At 38.7% G+C, this 21,875-nt stretch overlaps 1 protein-coding gene across 2 annotated transcripts in view; it reads left to right on the top strand.

Annotated features, from left to right (window-relative positions):
* Nucleotides 1-21,875, top strand: part of LOC126263049 (uncharacterized) — a 161,513-nt gene that overhangs the window by 39,549 nt on the left and 100,089 nt on the right. For both annotated transcript variants that reach the window (XR_007546806.1, XM_049960024.1), the window contains exons 2-5: nucleotides 5,727-5,834; nucleotides 6,886-7,095; nucleotides 16,252-16,485; nucleotides 17,118-17,387. Coding sequence is in view for 1 of the 2 variants with exons in the window: in XM_049960024.1 (XP_049815981.1) it covers nucleotides 5,727-5,834; nucleotides 6,886-7,095; nucleotides 16,252-16,485; nucleotides 17,118-17,387 (822 nt within the window). In the remaining variant the exon portion in view is untranslated. The remainder of the gene's footprint in view (nucleotides 1-5,726; nucleotides 5,835-6,885; nucleotides 7,096-16,251; nucleotides 16,486-17,117; nucleotides 17,388-21,875) is intronic.

Consider the following 21,875-nt stretch of genomic DNA (forward strand, 5'->3'; position numbering starts at 1 on the left):
GATGTAATAAACTGAATTAACTGTAATTCTTGTTTAATGCTGTAGCTAAACATCTCCTCATTATTTTGGAGTGCTATGTCTTATTGATGTCTGAGTAACAGGGCCACTTTTTCATCACTTTAGGTCAAAAACCGAAATGTCATCTAGCAGAAGTACCTGCTTTTTGTAACCTCACTCCCAGATTTCATCTATAAAAAATGAGTTCCATGACCATCCAACAAGACACAGAAATGAGTTTCATAGAGAAGCATATAAGAAAGCCCAGCTTCACAAAAGTGCAATTTATCATCCCAAAATTCTTTTTAGCTCTTTCTTTAAGAATTAAAAGGGTGCCAAAGTTGTGCATTTCTAAGAATGAACTTAAAAATGTTAATACTGGTAAATGAAAGTTTTTGGTGTGTTAATGAGTACATGAAGTTTCAGAATTCCAGTATACCTGTCTCATAATTTAAGTTATATGTAATCATGTGTCACTGGGTCTATCACTGGGTATACTGACTGGCTGATGGGCTATATTGCTATGGGTGATGGTTGTTCATAACTAGCAATGGTGTTATATAGTGCATTTCAAGGCAGCATCAGTGGTGTGATATGGTGTCAAAAGTAATTTCCTCATTTTTGTGTACACATAAACAGTTCATTCCTATGACATGAGCCCAAACAAGAGGGGACTGACATACTAGGATGTACTAAAACTCTGAAATACTGCATTGATAATAGCTAGTTACTAGCCAAAAATCTAGATTTGCTTTAATAAAGCCTGAAAGGGAAGGATGACTGATTGCTGTGCTCCATCATTTTGAAAGTCATAGGCATAGTCCATATCAATTCAGGCAGGCCAGGAAAAAGTCTTACCTTCATAGTCTCAGATGTTATTGAACTTAGCATATGTTAAAATGAAGGAATAAGTAAGGAACATGTACTTTTTGTTTTCTCCAAAAAATTTTCAGTTCCAAGATACAGCTCTCCAAAGATAACACTGCGCATACCATTTTGAAGATGCGAATTTTGGAAAAATATTTAAAATGTTGTATCTCTGGAACAATTCTACATATTTTGTTGGTTTTTTTATTTTTAATTTGAAAGATAATTGATTTATGATTACAAAGAAATCCTCCATTTGGACTTATCTGTCAAAGTTCTTTTACTAACAAATTTCTCTTCTTCAGAAATGCTTTTCTTGCCATTGCTAGACTACATTTTATATCCTACCTACTTTGAACATCATCAGTTATATTCCTCCCCAAATAGCAAAAGTAATCTACTACTTTAAGTATCTCATTTCCTAATCTACTTCCCTCAGCATCACCTGATTTAGTTTGACTACATTCCATTATCCTCTTTTAGCTTTTGTTGATGTTCATCTTATAGCCTCCTTTCAAGGCACTGTCCATTCCAATCAACTGCTCTTCCAGGTCCTTTACTTTCTCTGAAAGAATTACAATGTCATTGGCAAACCTCAAAGTTTTTATTTATTCTCCAAGGATTTTAATTCCTACTCCAAATTTTTATTTCATTTCCTTTACTGCTTGCTCAATGTATAGACTGATTAACATTGGGGATAGACTACAACCCTGTCTCACTCCATTCCCAACCACTGCTTTCCTTACATGCCCCTCAGCCATCTGGTTTCTGTACAAATTGTAAAGAGCCTTTTGCTCTATGTATTTGACCCCTGCCACCTTCAGAATTTGAAAGAGAGTATTCCAGTCAACATTGTCAAAAGCTTTCTCTAAGTCTATAAATGCTAGAAATGTAGGTTTACCTTTCCTTAATCTATCTTCTAAGATAAATCGTATGGTCAGTATTGCCTCATGTGTTCCAACATTTCTACGGAATCCAAACTGATCTTCCCCAAGGTCGGCTCCTACCAGTTTTTCCATTTGTCTCTAAAGAAAAAAAAGTATTTTGCAGCCGTGACTTATTAAACTGATGGTTATGGAATTCTTTGAGATTGGAATTATTATATTCTTTTTGAAGCTTGGGGGTATTTCACCTGTCTCATACATCTTGCTCCCCAGATGGTAGAGTTTTGTCAGGGCTGGCTCTCCCAAGGCTATCAATAGTTCTAATGGAATGTTGTCTACTCCTGGGGCCTTGTTTCGACTTAGGTCCTTCAGTGCTCTGTCAAATTCTTCATGCAGTGTCATATCTCCCATTTCATCTTCACCTACATCATCTTCCATTTCCATTGCATTCAAGTACATCACTCTTGGATAGACCCTCTATATACTCCTTCTACCTTTCTGCTTTCCCTTCATTACTTAGAACTGGTTTTCCATCTGAGCTCTTGATATTCATACAAATGGTTCTCTTTCTCCAAAGGTATCTTTAATTTTCCTGTAGGCAGTATCTATCTTACCCCTACTGATATATGCCTCTACATCCTTACATTTGTCCTCCAGCCATCCCTGCTTCATCATTTTGCACTTTCTGTCAATCTCATTTTTGAGACGTTTGCATTTCTTTTTGCCTGCTTCATTTACTGTATTTTTATATTTTCTCCTTTGATCAATTAAATTCAATATCTCTTCTGTTACCCCAGGACTTCTACTAGCCCTCGTCTTTTTACCTACTTGCTCCTCCGAGCCTTCACTATTTTATCTCTCAAATCTACCCATCCTTCTTCTACTGTATTTTTTTTCCCCTGTTCTTGCCAATCGTTCCCTAATGCTCTCTCTGAAACTCTCTACAACCTCTGGTTCTTTCAGTTTATCCAGGTCCCATCTCCTTAAAATTCCCACCGTTTTGCAGTTTCTTCAGTTTTAATCTACATTCTGTAATCTATCTGAAACCTTCCAGTGTCTTCCACATATACAACCTCCTTTCATGATTCTTAAAGCAAGTGTTAGCTATGATTAAGTTATGCTCTGTGCAAAATTCTACCAGACAGCTTCCTCTTTCATTTCTTATCTCCATTCCATACTTACCTACTATGTTTCCTTCTCTTCATTTTCCTACTATCGAATTCCAGTCTCCCATGACTATTAAATTTTCGTCCCCCTTCACTATCTGAATAATTTCTTTTATCTCATCATAAATTTCTTCAATCTCTTTGTTGTCTGCAGAGCTAGTTGGCATCTAAACTTGTACTACTGTGGTAAGTGTGAGCTTCTATCTTGGCTACAATAATGTGCTCACTATGCTGTTTGTAGTAGCTTACCCGTCTATTTTTTTATTCATTATTAAACCTGCTCCTGCATTACCCCTATTTAATTTTGTTTTTATAACCCTGTATCCAGTTTAACATATCCATTTACCTTTTTAAATTTTCTAACCTACCTGCCCGATTAAGGGACCTGATATTCCATGCTCTGATCCGTAGAACACCAGTTCTGTTTCTCCTGATAATGACGTCCTCATGAGTAGTCCCTGCCCAGAGATCCAAATAGGGGACTATTTTACCTCCAGAATATTTTATCCAAGAGGATGCCATCATCATTTAACCATACAGTAAAGCTGCATGCCTTGGGAAAAATTATAGCTGCAGTTACCCCTTGCTTTCAGCCATTCGCAGTACCGGCACACCAAGGCCATTTTGGTTAATGTTAAAAGGCCAGATCAGTCAATCATCCAGACTGCTGCCCCTGCAACTACTAAAAAGGCTGCTGCCTCTCTTCAGGAACCACAAATTTGTCTGGCCTCTCAACAGATAACCCTCTGTTGTGGTTGCACCTATGTTATGGCTATCTGTATCGCTGAGGCACGCAAGCCTCCCAACCAACGACAAGGTCCATGGTTCATAGGGGGACTGAATCATACAGGGTGGTCAGAAATTCCCGTTGCAAACTTCTAGGTCATGTAGAGGGTAGTGAGTACATAACATTTTGAATGGGAACCCATGTCCAGAAACTTATTGTTTCCATTCCACGACAGTTTCAGTGCAGATGATTATCTCATCCACACTTAGGCATGATGCAGTACAATTGTTGCAATCCATTTGAAAATAATACTGACTCGTTCCATTATTACTTACGTATTTTCATTACAGGTTACATCTTATGGTTTACTTTAGTCGACAACAACAAGAACCCAGCATCTACGGCACCAGCCACAATGTACCGATGCATTACAACAGCGCCTCAATGTGGCAACCACCAATGTTGTTACACACATTGTACCTCCGAAGCATGTTCTGGTACACTCTGTCCATCCCACTTGGTGTCTCTTCAATGTCTTGTGCAGCAGCCAGAACTCATGCCAGCAGATCTTCCTCTGTCTCTACAGGTGTCTCATAAATTAGGCTCTTCATATGACCCCACAAGAAGTAGTCCATAGGAGTTAAATCTGGCAATCGTGGCGGCCACACAGTTGGACCACCACGGCCTATCCATCTTTCACCATACCATCTGTTGAGATATCTCCGGACAGCCAGTGAAAAGTGAGGTGGTGCTCCATCATGGCACAGCTTCCAAGAACTGGTCCATTATGTATCGTAGGAAGACTAAGTATGCGGGACCCATGAGCTTGGATGGAAGGAGATGTGGTCCAATTACATGACCATCCAGAATACCTGCCCACATGTTAATTCCAAACCTGTCTTGAAATCCCTGAACACGCATGGCACGAGGGTTTCCGTCTGCCCTGACATGGCTATTTCTAGCATTCAGAACACAATCCCTTGTGAACCTACATTCATCTGTGTAGAGAACTTGACGTGGAAACAGGGGCACGGCAATGCAACGGTGCAGGAACCAGGTGCAGAAGGCGACACATTGAGTAAAGTCTGCTGGACCCATAGCGTGTATCCTTTGGAAGTGGTACGGATGTAATTGTTGCTCATGCAGGACATCCAAGACAGTATTGTGACTAACAGCCATTGCATGTGCAATTGTTTGTGAACTCGCTGATGGGCTATCTTCAATGCGACGCAGTACACCTTCTTCAAATTCGGAAGTGCGGTGTCGCCGTGGAGCACCACAGTTCTGCCTCCTCACGGTGAAGGTACCCGTTTCTCGTAGCCATTGTGTAACTTGGGCAAACAGTTTCTTTGATGGAATGTGATGGTGTGGAAAACATTCATGATACAGCTGACTAGCAGCTCTTCTGCTCCCTTTCCTCTATCGGCGATGCACCGGTATTGACTCGGTCTCACAGCAAAGCATACAATAAGTGGTGACATCTGGGGATCGATTGATGTAATACACATCATTGTGTCTGCACTGTTGCACACCAGGACAGGGACTCTGAGATGTTTCTCTTGCCCTGAGCAGATGCTGACGAGGTACACATCTTAATTGAAACTGTCATAGAATGGAAACGATATGATTCCAGACATGGGTTCCTATTCAAAATGTTCTGCACTCACTACCCTCTACATGTCCTAGAAGTCTGTAATGGGGATTTCTTACCACCCTGTATATATTGTTAGAATATGAAATTTCTCTATGTAAAATAATACAAAAATACAGTATGACACAGGAGTAATAAAAAATTCATACTACTCACATAATGAGTGAGTGATTAACCATTCGTATAACGTTTGCTTAAAAATGTGCACAGAGAGGTCATGTGTAAGTAGAGAAATCTTGTTAAGTAATTTGAACCCTCTAATCTCCTAGCTATTAAATGACTTTTATCTTTTATTGTATGGCATAGAAATACATCTGTTGCTTTCTGTATTACAATATTTCTTCTGAATTTTAATTTTGGCTCTTCTTCTTTCTATAAATTAAAAATATACCTGTATAAGGATCTGCACACTACTGTGGTTGCATTAATTTCAGGTAACCACGCTTGTCGTGCTGGCATTAATACCATGGCCTGGCCCTACTGTGTTTAAGATATCATGTCCACGCGATCACGCATCTGTTGTGCGGAAGGTTGTTCAGAAGGTAAGTAAAGGTTCTTCCTCAAGTTTACTACATGCAGTGACAATGCATTTAATATTTATTTAAAACAAGAGACCAAAAGTGAATAATCAAGCTTTGCATGAGTTTAATCATTAAATGTAATAAAAAACTGAGGGATATGACACAAACTGTTGCAGCTGAAAACTGACCTTCAAGCTTTTGGAATTTTCCCCAAGTGTTTTCATGTATTATCTTTGTTTTGTTTTGTTTCTTTGTTTGGGATAAACTTCAACATATTCACTCATTCCACTTTCTAATGTTAAACATACACAAATGGATAAACAGATTTGTATATAAAATAAAAATAAGTAAATTGCCATTGGCATATTTCCTGAGAAAGTTCAGCATGCAGCAGTGACATCCAAGGCAAATAATCCCCTATTATAAAATCATTTTATATCTTTATCAAATCAAAAATAAAAAAGAAAATAGCTTACAACTGAACATTGGCTCATGTTTCCAAGCACAATTTTTACCAGGCCTTCCATTTAGGTCACATGAATAATTCTATGGATAGAAAGATACAAGTGTTCTACCAAATAAAGTCTTGCTAGACTTAAAAAAGAAAAGTATATGATTTCTCTTACTATGTCAAAGTCTTTGAGTTTTTTGAACATAACATTCTGAGTAGGAATCTAAAATGTTTAGCTTTAATGACATCCCTATTCGGCTGATAGTGTCATAACTTCATAAAAAATTCAAAGGGTCTTATTAGCAAACTGCATCACTAATCTCAGAATGGAGTCCCCCAAGATTCAGTTGGACATCCTACAATTTGTATTAGACATTCATTTGCAGCAAGTTTAAGTATAAAATTAAGAAAATGAAACTAAACCTCTGAATTAAATTCTCATAAACATAGTGACATTATTGATAATACTCAGCATAAAATATACAACTAATGTATATTACTTCATTATTTTTATCATTATTTATCTTGCTTTGATTCTTCCCTCATACCCGTGTGATGGGTTTTTCAGAAGGTGATTTATAAAACAATGTGTCACAGTTCGCACTTTTTCTTTTTTTACAGAAATGGATACCAGTGCTGGAGAAGTATCAAGTCTCAATTCCTCTCGAGTGTCCCTTTCATCCTGTGAGAGACATATATTGGCCTCAACAGTCTGCCAAACAGCAACATCGGTCTTCTCAGTGGACATGTGGAATATGTGGGAAATCATTTTATGAAGAACGTTTTCTAGACAAGCATTTTGACAATAGACACAAAAACCAAATTAATATGGTAAAATTTTCATTGAAGCCTTTCTATATCTAATACTTCATACTAATGTGACTAGTGGAAACTGGCGTTACAAGATGTCCTTGTTTCTCACCACTCACGTGCCCATAATTTACATTAATTTCTTCAGTCTCAGCATTTCTTTTCAGTAACTATTCCTTTCTGTGTGCTTCCTTTTAGTTTCCTACATCTTTTATTTTTTGACATGTCTGTTTTTTCTCTGCCCCCCACCCCACCTGTCTATTACATATAATATACTTTACTTTTCCCTCTTCCTAACTTTTGCATAATATTTTGCCAGTAATCTCTATTCTTTGTTACCCTACCTTCCACCTTTAGGCACTCAGGTTTTCAAATCTTGGCTGGGGCAGTCCACAACAACTTGTCTCTCCTTCTCATCCTGTCTGGCACATCTCACCTGACCTGGGGCTCTGGTTGACTTCTCCATAACTCCCCTATTTTCTAAATCTCACTGTCCTTTTCCTCCAAACTTCTTCCTTATCCTTCAACTGTAGTGCCAAAAGAAGGAGCCATTGGCTCCTAAAGCTTTCAGATCTCCTTAACATTTTTATGTGTTTTCACCTGCTGCCACTTGGTGAGTAGATTTTTTTGTCTATCCAATTACATTATATTTTCAAAAACTGATTATTTTAGTTGAAATAGGTGGTTTATACCATACATTAGACAATATAATGACTTAGTATGGGGTTTATGGACTATGAGAAAGGTTTGACACTTGAAGAGTTATATCTGTTCTTGCATTACTCCAGAACTAAGGAATACAATCTACCTGCATCAAGTTGTTGAAGAATATATACAACAAGACAACAGCTTTCATTAAATTACACCAAAAGAGAGCAACTTTCAAAATTGTAAAAGGAGTTATGCAAGGTGACTTCAGTTTACCAAAAGTATTTGCTGCAATAGATCTCGAGTCAGTTAAGCTAAGATGAACGAAGAGTACAAATAAATGAATGGCGAATCTAGTATAATAAAGGCCTGAAGAATAATTTATTTATTTATTTATTTATTGAGTCCTTTGATCATTTTAGTACAGTGTACAGGATGATATTGGACTTATTACTAAGTGCAAAATGATACATATTTAAATAATCATTTTTCAGCATGCTACCAATTTCAATAGTTGTAGTTCTTACAATGATACAATGTTACAAATTACAGTAGCTTTAGTTCTTAACAGTTATTCTGGTCCAAGTATTCCTTTACTGAGTAGAAACAGTGGTACTGTAGATATTCTCTGATACTGTAGATATTCTCTGACAGATCTTTCAAAAGCACTAATATTTTGTAAGCATTTTATACTATTTGATAGTCTATTGTAGAGTTTAATACCCAGATAGCATGTACCTTTCTGATACAAACTGGTATTGGCTGGGGGTACATGCAAGTTATATTTTATTCGAGTATTATACTCATGTATATCTTTGTTTTTTAAAGTATTATCATCATTTCCAATCATATACTTTTATATGAATGTAATAGAAGGAAACATTCCACGTGGGAAAAAATATATCTAAAAACAAAGATGATGTGACTTACCAAATGAAAGTGCTGGCTCGTCGATAGACACACAAACAAACACAAACATACACACAAAATTCTAGCTTTCGCAACCAACGGTTGCCTCGTCAGGAAAGAGGGAAGGAGAGGGAAAGACGAAAGGATTTGGGTTTTAAGGGAGAGGGTAAGGAGTCATTCCAATCCCAGGAGCGGAAAGACTTACCTTAGGGGGGAAAAAGGGACGGGTATACACTCGCACACACACACACACACACATATCCATCCAAATGTGTGGATGGATATGTGTGTGTGTGCGAGTGTATACCCGTCCCTTTTTTCTCCCTAAGGTAAATCTTTCTGCTCCCGGGATTGGAATGACTCCTTACCCTCTCCCTTAAAACCCAAATCCTTTCGTCTTTCCCTCTCCTTCCCTCTTTCCTGACAAGGCAACCGTTGGTTGCGAAAGGTAGAATTTTGTGTGTATGTTTGTGTTTGTTTGTGTGTCTATCGACGTGCCAGTGCTTTCGTTTGGTAAGTCACATCATCTTTGTTTTTAGATATATATATACTTTTATACATACATTAGTGTGTCAACAATAAACATACATGGTAGAGGTAGTATATTCAGTGCTTTAAATATTGGTTTGCAGGACTGTCGAGCACCACTCCCTGTCATAATCCTAATGGCTGTTTTTTGTAGTCTGAAAGTCCCTTGAGCTGCTGGGGAATTTCCCCAGAATATGAGTCCATACTTGAGATGGGCATTGAAGTACGCATAATAGGCACACAATATTTCCTGTTCATTTATGCATCGTTTGAGAACCCTAAGAAGATAACAGCCCGTGCTCAGCTTGGCATTAATTTGTTCTATGTGTTTGTCCCATTTTAAGTCTCTTTGTATCCAGATGCCGAGAAATTTTGTAGCCTCATCATTTGCAATAGGGTGTTGATTGATTTTTATTTCTGGATATATCAATGTGGTGTTTTGGTGGTTATGGAAATTGAAGGCTACTGTTTTGTTGTAGTTTATTATCAACTGATTTTCTGCTGTCCAGTTACTTAGATGTTTTGTAACTGTGTTTACTTCTTCTTGTATATCTTCATTTTTTGCTGCTTTTACTAGTATTGCTGTGTCATCAGCAAACAGTATTACTTTGTGGGTATCAATATGTATATCCAAATCATTGATATATAACAAGAAAAGTAGGGGTCCCATTACCGACCCTTGCGGTACCCCGTAAGTGACTGGGCTTTCTGATGATACATATTCTGTGATTATTTGTGCTTTATCATCTATATGTCTGATAGATACTTTTTGTTTACGGTCACTGAGAAATGAACGAATTCAATCATTTGCCAAACCCCTAATTCCATAGTGCTCTAGCTTCTTCAATAGGGTTTTGTGGTTTACCATATCAAAGGCTTTGGTTAGGTCCAAAAATATACCTGTTGTTTGTTTTTCATCTATTGTTTTTAATACAGTAGATATGCATTCATAGATTGCTGTCTCCGTTGATTTCTTGCTTCTAAAGCCATGTTGAGTATTAGATAGCACACTGTTCTTGTTTATAAACTTTAACAACTTACTACACATAATTTTTTCTATTACTTTTGAGAAACAGGATGCTAATGTAATGGGACGATAGTTTATTACTTCATCTTTGTCACCGGCTTTGAAAATAGGGATGACTTTTGATGTTTTTAGTTGATCTGGAAAGATGCCTGACTCTAGGGAACAGTTGCATAAGTGAGTAAGGGGGTCAATTATATTTTGGATACAGAGTGTTAGGATTCTGTTCGGTATACCATCAATTCCTGCTGAGTATGTTGTCTTTAGTTCTCTGACAGCCTTCAATGTCTCCTCCCTGCTTACTTGGTCCACAAACATTGAAAATTTATTACTGTTGCACTTGTTTACCACTTGATGCTGAGTTGAACTAAAATTAGTTTTTATTAAATTTTCAGCTATCCCAGTGAAGTATTTGTTGAATATGTTTGCTGTTTCTGTAGGCTGTAAAATCTTTTTATTTTTGTGTATCAAGACAATGTTCTCCTTAGTTCTCTTATTTTTGCCAGTTTCTTTTTTAATGATGTCCCACATAGCTTTCACTTTATTTGTAGAATTATTTATGTAGTAATCATTGTACATTCTTTTTGCCTGTTTAATGACCTTTTGTAAGATTTTAGTGTATGTTTTGTAGTGAGTATGCATTTCCTCAGTGGCATTATTTTCTTTGCACATTATGTGGAGCTCCCTTTTTTTCTGGCAAGAAGTTCTGATTCCCTTAGTAATCCAACCCTTTCCTCTTGTCTTCTCTCTTATATTTACCATTTTTTGAGGGAAGGCTGTATCAAAATGCTTTACCATTTTTTCTAGAAAAATATTGAATTTCGAATTCAGAGTTTGCTTTTCATAGACATCAGACCAGTCTTCAGTATGCAATAGTGAGTTAAAGTGGTCAATGCTTTTCTGCCTGTAGATCCTTCTCTTGACCTTTAGTAAGTTATTCTTAACTGGTCTTCCTTCCTTTGTGGTGGTAAGTATTTGAGCTTTGTGGTCACTGTATCCTGCGTTAAACACTTTTACTGACCACTCCAATTTCTCTTTATCAATCAGGATTTGATCTAAACCTGTCTGACTGGTTGGTGTTATTCTCGTTGCAACTTTAACTGTGGCTGTAAGGTTATGTGTTTTAATGAGATTGCCAAGGGCAGTTTTCTGTTTACATTTACTAAGAAAATCTATGTTAAAGTCACCACATACTACAACATCACACCTTGTTTTATGCAGCTTCTTTAAGAAAATTTCCATTTTTTCTTAAAATACCTCAAACTTTCCCGTTGGAGAGCAGTACACTGTAGCTATTATCAAACCTAATTTCGGAATTTTTATCACTGTCATCTCAAAGTCTTATTCACAACTTAGGGAGGTAACATTATCTATTTTAGTAAACTCTATATTATCTTTTACATATATGGCTACACCTCCATAGTGACCACTAGGTCTACAATAATACTCGGCCAGAGTGAAATTGTGTAGGCAGACAGATTTAATTAAGTTCTCATCAAGCCAGTGTTCTGAAAGACACATTACGGAAATATCCTCTAGTTCATGCATTAATAAAATATTTAGTTCTTCTACTTTATTGCTTAGGGACTGATCATTTTGGTGAAAGATCTTTATTACAGAATTTGTGGGAAAATCTACAGTACCACCTACCTTCAGTTTAAGTGTTTCTTGTTTGTGCAATTTGTAGCTACTGCTTTTGGCAGTAAAAAATCATTCAGATGAAGAGGCTGCCTGATGTTTCTTCTAGTTGGGTGAGATGAGGCTTCCCTAGTGATCCATTTCTCCAAGGTACTCTGACCTGCAATCTTTTTGTGCTTCTTGTCACTCTTGTTTACAAGACGGCAGATTTCTTCAGCCAAGAACTGTTTACCATAGTAATTCAAATGTAGGCCGTGACTGGTATGCATGTCTCTGTTTAATGTACTGACATCTATTAGATTCACATAAGGATATTTTTTGCACAGTTCATTTATCTCAATGTTCACTCTTTCTATCAGTTTGTTTACACATGAGCAGGGCAGTAAGTCATACCTATGGGGTTGATTTACCACAGTTACATTTGTTTTGTTTAATTTGGGCAGCACACTGTTGAGAACTGTGATGAGTATTTTACCTTTATCTCTGCCAACATCGTTTATGCCTGCACAAATCACGACACAGTCATTGAAGTCAAGGTTTTCACATGATTTTGCAAGAGACTTCGTAACTTCTTCCATTCCTGCCCCAGGCTTTATAAAGGCTTGTACGCTTAGGTTTGACTGTTTGTCTGTCACTTTTTCCGCCAGTTGATGACCGTGACTATCGGCAAAAATTAGTACTTTTTGTCTTTTTTGCGTTGGTCATGTTTTGAAACACTAGTAGATTTCACGGAACGTGACTCCTGCTGTTTTTTAATAGTTTCTGGACTCACTTGTTTTTCAGCTACACTGTTTCCAGACTCGTTTGGAGTTTTGTTTGAAGCAGTTACTTTGATATGTCCAAGTTTAGTGCTTGTGGCTGCTGTACTTTTTTCGTTTACTTCACTGGTGTCCGATGTTGTTTGGAGCTTGTGTTGATAATGCTCTTCTTGATTATTTCAGTCCCGATTTTCCAACTGTTTCTCTAGTTGGATTACAGTCCTTTTTAGTTCTTCTATTTCACTATTTCTTGCGGATATCACAATACGAAATCCGTCACAATGTTTACACTTGTGCACTGAACTTGCTTCCGTCTTTTCACTTGCTTTCGATCTTGTGATGATTTCATGTACGTTTTTTACTTTTAACTTACAGCAATAACATTTCCCTGGTTGGATTAAACTAGTTTTTCTGCACTGGTTGCATAGAAAATCATTTTGTTTCATGATTTCCACAGAACTCGAATTTCGCGTACCTTTTTTCACCGCCATGTTGCCTACAATTACAGTAAGATGAAAATAATGTGCAATTTCTATGCAAATAGCAAGAAGTAAATATCAGTGTAGAAGCACATGACAATATTATGTACTAAAGACAACTTAAAGAAACAAGCAGACTCATCCTACAATATTGCCCATGTGTGTAGAACCCGAACCAACTTTGAGGTATTGAGCATATACAAAGAAGGACAGCACAAATTGTCACAGGTTTGTTTGACCCATGGAAGAGTACCTTGGGGATGTTGAAAAACTTAACTGGCAGACACCTGAATATAGGTGTAAACTAACCCGTGAAACCCCACTTGCATAGTTTGAAGAAAGACAGATGCAAATTATCCTGTGAAAGTCCACTTTTAAAGTTTCAAGAAGCAACCTTAAGTGATAAGTCAAGGAACATATTAAAACCAAAACAATGGAAAATACAAATTTGAAAAACTACATGAATTGGATAGATTGCTATTCACCAGATGAAGGAGGCAGTGAGCTCACAGAGGAGGCAGTGAGCAGCAGACAGGCACATTTTAAAAGTGACAGCTGGACCAACCTTTTGCTTAGCATGATGCACAGTGTGGTCTGCTGGATTTAAATGACTGCTTTTCATACCATGCCATCTGGGTTCTTTCTAGCAACACTAGCTTTTCTGAACTGCACAGGTGGTAACTATCCTGCAACATTTTCTTTGTTCCCACAATCCCCCGGGCCTCTACCTTCACTAGGCCCTGTACCCCACCTGCCTCTATTCGCTTCCCTGCTTTCATTCCAGTCTCATACATGCCTTCTTTCCTCCCATCCCCTCTGCAAGGTTATTTTCACTTTTTTCCTACCCCCCCCCCCCCCCCCCTCGCTCTATCACCACCACCTCCCCAACACAACTCTCCAAACGCTGCATCTAGCAGCACATCATCCTGTCCCCACCACATCTCTGCACATTACTACAGGCAACACTACAACATCTTCTCTCATCCCTAACCTGCTGTCCCTCCCCCTCCCCACCTCACATCTCTTCTGGACCCAACTACTCACCCCACCTGTGTTCGCTACTCATTGCAGTGACATCACATTGCTCTGAAAGGACAGCGACAGCCATTTGTGTGTGTGTGTGTGTGTCCCTGAAGACAAGGTTAAACTAGTTACAGCTCACATAGCGGTGTTTAAGTAACCATTCTTCCCATGCCCTGTATGTGAATGGAACAGGAAGCAGCTCCATTAACTTGTACAGTTGACAATACCTTATGTGATGCACTACACAGTGGTTGCAAACTGCAAAGTATTGTTGTTCATGTAGGTGGACACTCAGAGAAATTAACAGGAGCGTAATTATGACCAGGACTTCATATGTGAAAAGGAATGCTGCATTTGGAAATAAATTTATAGTGAGCCGAAAGTGGAATGTCTATACCATGTACACAGCCAGTATTTACTCACATAATTGAAACATAGACATTCAAGTGACAAACAGTTCAAAAACTGGCAAGATGCATGGTGGGTAATAATAAGAAGAATCAGAAAGACAAACAAACGGATAAGAGAAGAGATGAAAGTTGAAAACATGATAGTGAGTATTACTAAACTGAACTGGAGGTGTGCTGGGCATATAACAAGATGAAATGATGAGAAATGAATGGACAAAGCTGATTCTGTGTTAGATTCCCTGTGTTAAGAAAGGACCTGGGGGATGATCTAATGGAAAATGGATTGACAACATAAAGAAACTAACAGGGCAAACATGGATGCAAAAAGCTAAAGATAGTAATGCATGTACAAGTCTGAAAGAGGACTATATCCAGCAGTGGATGGAAGACACCAATGATCTTCATGCTATCCAATCATGAATGAGTACGTCATTTTCCAGTTGGGGAAACAATGAGTTCCAAGGTCACTCATCAGTCAGTCTGTGATGCACACAGTTCACTTCAGTGGGGACCAAATGATGATGCATTATTTCCAGCTCCAGTTTTCCCTCTGCTTTCTCTTTGCATACGTTTTTGACAACAAAGTCAGCTAAAGACCTAAGTGAATTACTGACGTCAAAGGATTATATAGTAAAGCATGTTCCATATTGCTTCCCATTCTTCCAACAGCATCTGCACAGTTTTCCTATTGTTTTGTGTGAGAGGACGTTGACAAATAATGCCTCTGAATTTTTTATTTGAAAACTTAAAGCCTTAAAAAAAATACCATTTCTAATATTCTACATCTTTATTCTTGGAGTTTACATATTCACAGCCCCCTGTTGTTAGATGACACAAATTGTAGTGTGTAACAGGGAAGTGTGTAACATAACTATGTTGGTGCATGAGAGACAGCATGCAGTAATCAAGTTTAAAATTCAAAGAGTTCTTCCACACCTGGAGCACCCTCTCCTTCAGCATGACAATGTCAGATGACACACAAGTGCTATGACATCTGCAACAATCTCACGCCTTGGGTTCACTGTCATCGATCATCCTTATACATTCCCAACTTGGCCCAATCTGAAGTTCATCTGTTTCCAAAACTTAAAGGACACCTTTGAGGATTTAACTTTAATAGTGATGAAGCAGTGCAACCAGAGGTGAGGTTGTGGCTCTGTCAACAAAGTCAAACATTCTACAATAGTGGTATCAACATACTGGTGTGTCTGGAGAAATTTGTGTTTGTCACCAAGGTCACTATATTGAGAAATAAATATGCAGACATGAAGAATAAAGATGTAGAATCTTAATAATGTTTGTTTTATTCTAAAAACTTCAAAATTTTCAAGTAAAAACTTCTGAGGCATTATTTCTTAGCACCCTCTCATACCTTATATTATATTCAGTCCACTATATTAAGTCACAACATATGAGAGATTTTGCAGAAAATTGTCAAAAACTGGTACCAAATAAATTAGACCGTCAGGATAGATAACCTCTAAAGTGTGAAATTTATATGTACCACTGATTTGACTTACTTATTGACACAGATATGAAAGAACCTAATTGATTGTCGATCAGTTATTGGTCAATTTGTATTAGTGGCTTTGCATTTTGGAAGCTTATTTACTTTCAGTTAAGTTTGGGGGAAAAGCTGTCATTTTAATTAATGTTTTTTCATTTCTGGGAATTTTATCAGCTTTTTTTCTGGGGGAAATTTTAAATTTTTTTTCTTTAAGAATGTTTTATGTGTAATCTAATGCAAAGTTTCCAAACAGGCTGAAGATGCAGTATGCCTAGCTGATTATTGTGACATCATGCGATGTGAGGTACTAATGACACAAGAAGTTGGAAGTGGTGAATCAGGAGAATCCAGTCAGGGAAACACTGACATTGAAGTGTGGAGTGAGTCAACAGCTTATCGCACTGCACTGTCACCGTCGGGACCTCGAGACCTTGCTCGTGTGCTGTTTAGGAGAGGACCGTATACTGAACATGACAGACAGCCACAGGTAAGGACATTTACCTTCCACTTTTTGCAGCCCATGCTAGACAAATAGCAACCAAAATAGGAAAAGTTCTTCATGCCGACATTACCAATGTTGCTTGATTTTGAGAAAACATCTTTTATCCTGTGTTGTATATGCACTATTGTTAAAATTTCTGTGACAGGTTAAAAATGGAACTGAACCCAGAACCCATGCCTTACCAGTTAAGTTAGTCATGCTTGCCTTGTTGCCAACTTAAAGTAGTCAGTTGTTTCTCTATTTACTTTCTACAATGCACAAAGGCTGTCTTGATGTGCCACTAGTCCCTTAAGGGAGAAGAGATAATGTAATTGAGAGCACACTGCCTGCTAAAGACAGGGGTTTCCAGATTCAGTCCCAGTCTAGCACACAATTGTAATTTGGGAGAAAACTGTTTTGATTGATTCAGGAATGCTTATTATCAGAAGTAGAATTTTAATTGGATAAAAGCAGATAAACGTGTTTTTTCAATTTAGAGTCACAAATGTACTAAACATGGCCATGTCAAAAATTTTCTGGTAGAAAAGTAAATATTTGAATGTCATTAACAAAATTAATTACATGTAGTTTTAGTATTTTATTAAGTAAAAAATTATTTTAAGAAAAATTCATTTCAGGAAGCACAAGGGTCCACACCAAGTACACAACCCAGTGAGAATCACTGCCCTCGCACTTCGCAACCACCAACTTCAGAGCAGCATCAGCAGCCTCAAGCGACTTCTGACACTGACACAAACACTTCTGCACCGGATACCTGTGACAGCGGAAACCTTGTTGACTCATCAGTGCCTCCAGGAGATCGTAAGCAGCAAAGACTGAGTGAGCTGCAGAGACTCAAAGCCAACTGCAAACCAGAAGAACTTCAAGGCCTTAAACTTCGGTGTGAGGTATTACGATATTCAATTTTTACTTTATCATCACAGTGCTCTTTGCAGTCCACCATAATAATTTAGCAATCCACAATAATAATTTGTAAATGTGCATCGGTCATAAGAAAAGAAGATGATACCCAGCCCAGTTGTATAATTAATCAGATCAGAATTGGAATGACAACTGTATATGTGAGAGCTAATTAGCCAGTAGATAGATGTACAAGGAAGTGAGGTATTTGAGACCACTGAAAACATTTTAGATGTCCAGAATATAAATATATTTATACATACACTGGCAAAGGTATCCACCCATTAATATTTTATTGTCCATTGCCTGGGATACAAGAGGGAGGAGGTTGACATGCATAGCCAAGGTAGGGGCTTGGTTTTTGTTTGCAAGACTATGTTTGCACAACTTTCAGGTGAACAGCTGTCTGATCAGGATACAGAAGCAGAGAATTCAGAGAAAAGTGATTGAAAAGCTGATTTTTGATTGGAGCCATGCTTTCTTCCTCTTCTTTTTCTTCTTATTCCCTCTGTTGTGTCTGCTACTGTGGGAGTCAGCACCAACACAAACAAGGAAGGAGAGAAGTTGTGATGGCTGGTGGCAGGAATCCAAAATCATCTGTAAATAACAAGTTAAGATTAACTGAACATTTTCTTTCTAAAAAGAAAAAAACTTAGTGTGCCTCGTACATGCAATTACATTTATTAACTATTAGCACTCACAGAGTGCAGGCTAAGTATTGTCTTCCTATTGCTCGGTATTGATTCTCTCGAAGACTGTGACCAAATTAGGCTGACCAGTGAAGGCTGGTTGGTTAAATCAGCATCGACAGGGGGTGCTGAACTCTGTCTTCCTGGAGGTGAGGCGCTGCCCACTTTTTCCATTGGCACATGGGTCAGCACCTTCTTGATGCCATATCGCAGTGCTGCACTGGTTGGTGTGCAGTCGATGCTTTAGACAGGAAGCTGGGTGGCATGAGTAGCCAGGAGCCACACCTGGGACTGACACTAAGCCCCCAGCTGCACCCCAATATCCGTCCTGCACTCCAAGTGGAACATCGGCGGGAAAACCCCTGGAAAGGCATCCACCCTCTTCCTGAGCCAGTGTGATGAAAAATGGAGAAGGCAGTGATAATAATGATGGTGCCTGGTCCTTGGCATGCATCGGGATGAGTGCTGGGAAGTTGAGCTGCTGTGGCAGCAAAGGCGATTGGTTCTGCAGGTGGTGCGAAAGAGGCACCCAGGGGCAGCTGCACCAGCTGCAAGATCCTGGTAGGACCCGAATCTGTGGAAGACTCTTGCAATTGACAAACATGAATCTGGTTCTGATGGTTGCTCAGCAAGAGCTTGAATTAAGTACATGAAGCACCCAAATTTTGAAGAATTGTTTCTCTCTCCCAGCACCTGGCACAACCAAAAACTCTGAAAAGAATAGAATCATTAATCACAAAGCGATACTTGTGGAGAGTGGGGGGGGGGGGGGGGGCTGTGTGCTGAGGTGGGTACAGCAACTGGAGCAGCATGTGGTGGTGCTGACCAGGCAGAAGTTCTGCCATTGATGGTGTGATACGTTGATGGTGTAATATGTTGATGGTGTGATATGCTGTGAGGAAGCGCAGCAGCACTTGCTCCTGTGTGTGGGAGGCACATATTTATCCATCTGTTGCTTGAACATATGCACAAATTGTTCAGCTTCTCCATTCACGTGAGGATGAAAAGGAGCACTGGTAACGTGAGTGATACCATTGGCTGTACAAAACTGCTTAAAGTCCTGAACCTTAAACTGTGGCCTGTTCTCTGTAACCATCACTTCAGGCAAACCTTCCAAGCAAAAAACAGATGACAAAGCCTGAATGGTACTACACAATGTAGCTGAGTTTATGGGCATCACAAACAGATATTTGCTAAAAGAGCTCACAACAATAGGCCAATGAGTGTTCCAAAAGGAACCAGAAAAGTCTATATGCACTCATTGCCACCACAACTGAGACTTTGGCCAAGCTGGAAACATTTGCAGAGAGGTCGATAGAGTTTCAGCACAAGTGCAACACTGTGATGTCATCTGTTCATTGTGGGCAACAAAATTAAAAATAATAGTATTGTTGATGATTCATTTATCATTATATTTTTATTCTGTGTTTGGCCAAGTAAAGTGCTGACACGGTAAACTGTTTTGTGTGTATAATTTTCATTGTGCTTGATGGAGCAATTGCAATACATCTTTTGGCAACACTTTAGGAATAAGCACATGACATTGTCTAGAGTCATTTTGCAGTGAAATCATACCAAGCTGGATGGAGAGGCTATTCCGAAGAGCAAAATATCGATGCACAAAAGAATTCTGAATGTCCTTCACTGAATGAGACCAAGCAGTACAGATGCAGTGTAACAACAGCCTCAAGTCAGGATCTGCTTCTGTGGCCTGTGCAATTTTCTTATCGCTCAGTGGAAAAGTCTGTAAAAGTGAAGTGTCCTGTGCATTGAGCTGACAACTAGATGTGGCAGTAGCATCAAATTCAGAATCAGGACCAACAGCAAGGCAAGAAAGGGCATCAGCATTTTGCATGCTTCAGTGTGGGCCAGCACAATATTTCATACTGATTCTGTGACAGTAACAAGGGCCAACATTTCAGCTTCTGAGCTGTGTGCTGCAGAACAGGTTTGGACGGATGAAACAAAGACTCAAGTGGCTTATGGTCTGTCACTAGGTAAAAATTCTGACCAAACAGATACTGGTGAAACTCTGTCATTCTGTAGATAATAGTGAGCATTTCATTATTGATTTGAGAACAGTCACATTGAGTCTTGGTCAATAACCTGGAAGCAAAAGCAATTGGCCTGTCGTGTGAATGAAATCTGTGTGAGAGCACAGCTCCAATTATGTATGAAGAATTGTCCACTGCCAAAACCACAGGCTTAGTGGGATTGAAATGAAAAAGTTATCTGTCACTAAACAAGGCATTTTTAAGTTTCTGGTTTGCATCCTGACACTCCGTGGCCCAAACAAAAGACACATTCTTCCCGTGCGAAGGATGCAATGGAGCCATAATCTGGGCTGCATTGGGTATAAAATGAATGTAGTATGTCAACTTCTCGAGAACTGACTATAGTTCTGTGACATTCCATGGGGCAGGGAGGTACTGTTTGGCCAGAAAATGTGAGTGAAGGGGATGAAACCCTTGGTTATCAAGAACAGGGCCTAAGTACCAAATTTCAGTCTGAAAAAAGGTAGATATGTCCAGGCAACACTTCTGCAAGTACTTGAAAAAGCGTATGAAGGTTACTGATATGTTCCTCCCGTGTATGGTCTGACATCACAATATCGTCCAAGTAATTTGAACAGAATGGAACTTTTGCAGTAAGCTGTTCTAAGTAGCATCGAAATGTGGCAGGCACGGAAGTGCTGCCAGTGGGTAAGTGCAAAAATTTGAACAACCCTAAATGTGTGTTGATTGCAAACACTTTTTGAGACTTCTCATCTAGTGGAATTTGCAAATATGCATAACAAGTCAGTTTTTGAAAGATAGCTTCCTGCACCAAGCCTGTCCATTAATTCCTCAAGGTGAGGCAACAGATAAATATCAATTATTGTTTGTGGATTCACAGTGGTTTTAAAGTCAGTACAAAGACTAAGTCCTCCAGAAGGCTTTGGTACGATTATTTTTTATTTATTTATTTACAATACTAAGTGAGAATCCTGTTCACTAACCATTCTTTAAGTTCAATTGCAACTTTGTATCGAAGTACCCAAGTGACAGGACGCACCCAAAAAAACTTAGGTTGCGCATTGTCCTTCTCTGTAACCTGCACCACAAAATTATTTGCTCTGCCAAGTCCTTCAGAAAATAAATCAGCAAATTCCTCAATCAAATGAGTAACACGGTCTTCAAAGTGGAAAGTAGAAACATAAAGTACATTCTTCTGTATATGATAACCAAATAAATGAAATGAATCTAACCCAACAATATTTTCAGTCTCGTGAATACAAAATTGTAAATGTCACTGTTCTGGTGTGAGACTGGAATGTGGCAGGCAAACTACATGTACCAAGCACTGAAATGTCCTGACCGTTATACCAATAAGCTGCATGCAAGATTTTGTCAACTGTGGCGAACCCAGCTGTTTGTAAGTGGCACAATTAAGCAATGTAATGGAAGTGCCAGTGCCCATCTGAAGTCACACACAGCATACGGCAGTGAGTAAGGTCACAAACAGTTTGTCTGCCTGATGTTACACAGTATTTGGGTAGTGTGAAGGGACGTACTGAATTTGTTTGTTACTAATACTGGTAGATGGCCTAGAAAAAAAACTACATTCACTGAGTGAGAAGGTGCTCCACACTTAAAAGAGCAAATGTGGGTGGAGTTATCTTTCTGTTGCAGGCACACAGACTATACATGACCTGGATTTCCACAAGTAAAGTAAGACACGTTCCTTAAAGGGTGACGTTGTATCTTATGTGTGGAAAAGCAGCAGGGACATGTTTTCACAGCAGAC

Source organism: Schistocerca nitens, chromosome 6 (genome assembly GCF_023898315.1).
Source record: "Schistocerca nitens isolate TAMUIC-IGC-003100 chromosome 6, iqSchNite1.1, whole genome shotgun sequence".
Classification (NCBI taxonomy): domain Eukaryota; kingdom Metazoa; phylum Arthropoda; class Insecta; order Orthoptera; family Acrididae; genus Schistocerca; species Schistocerca nitens.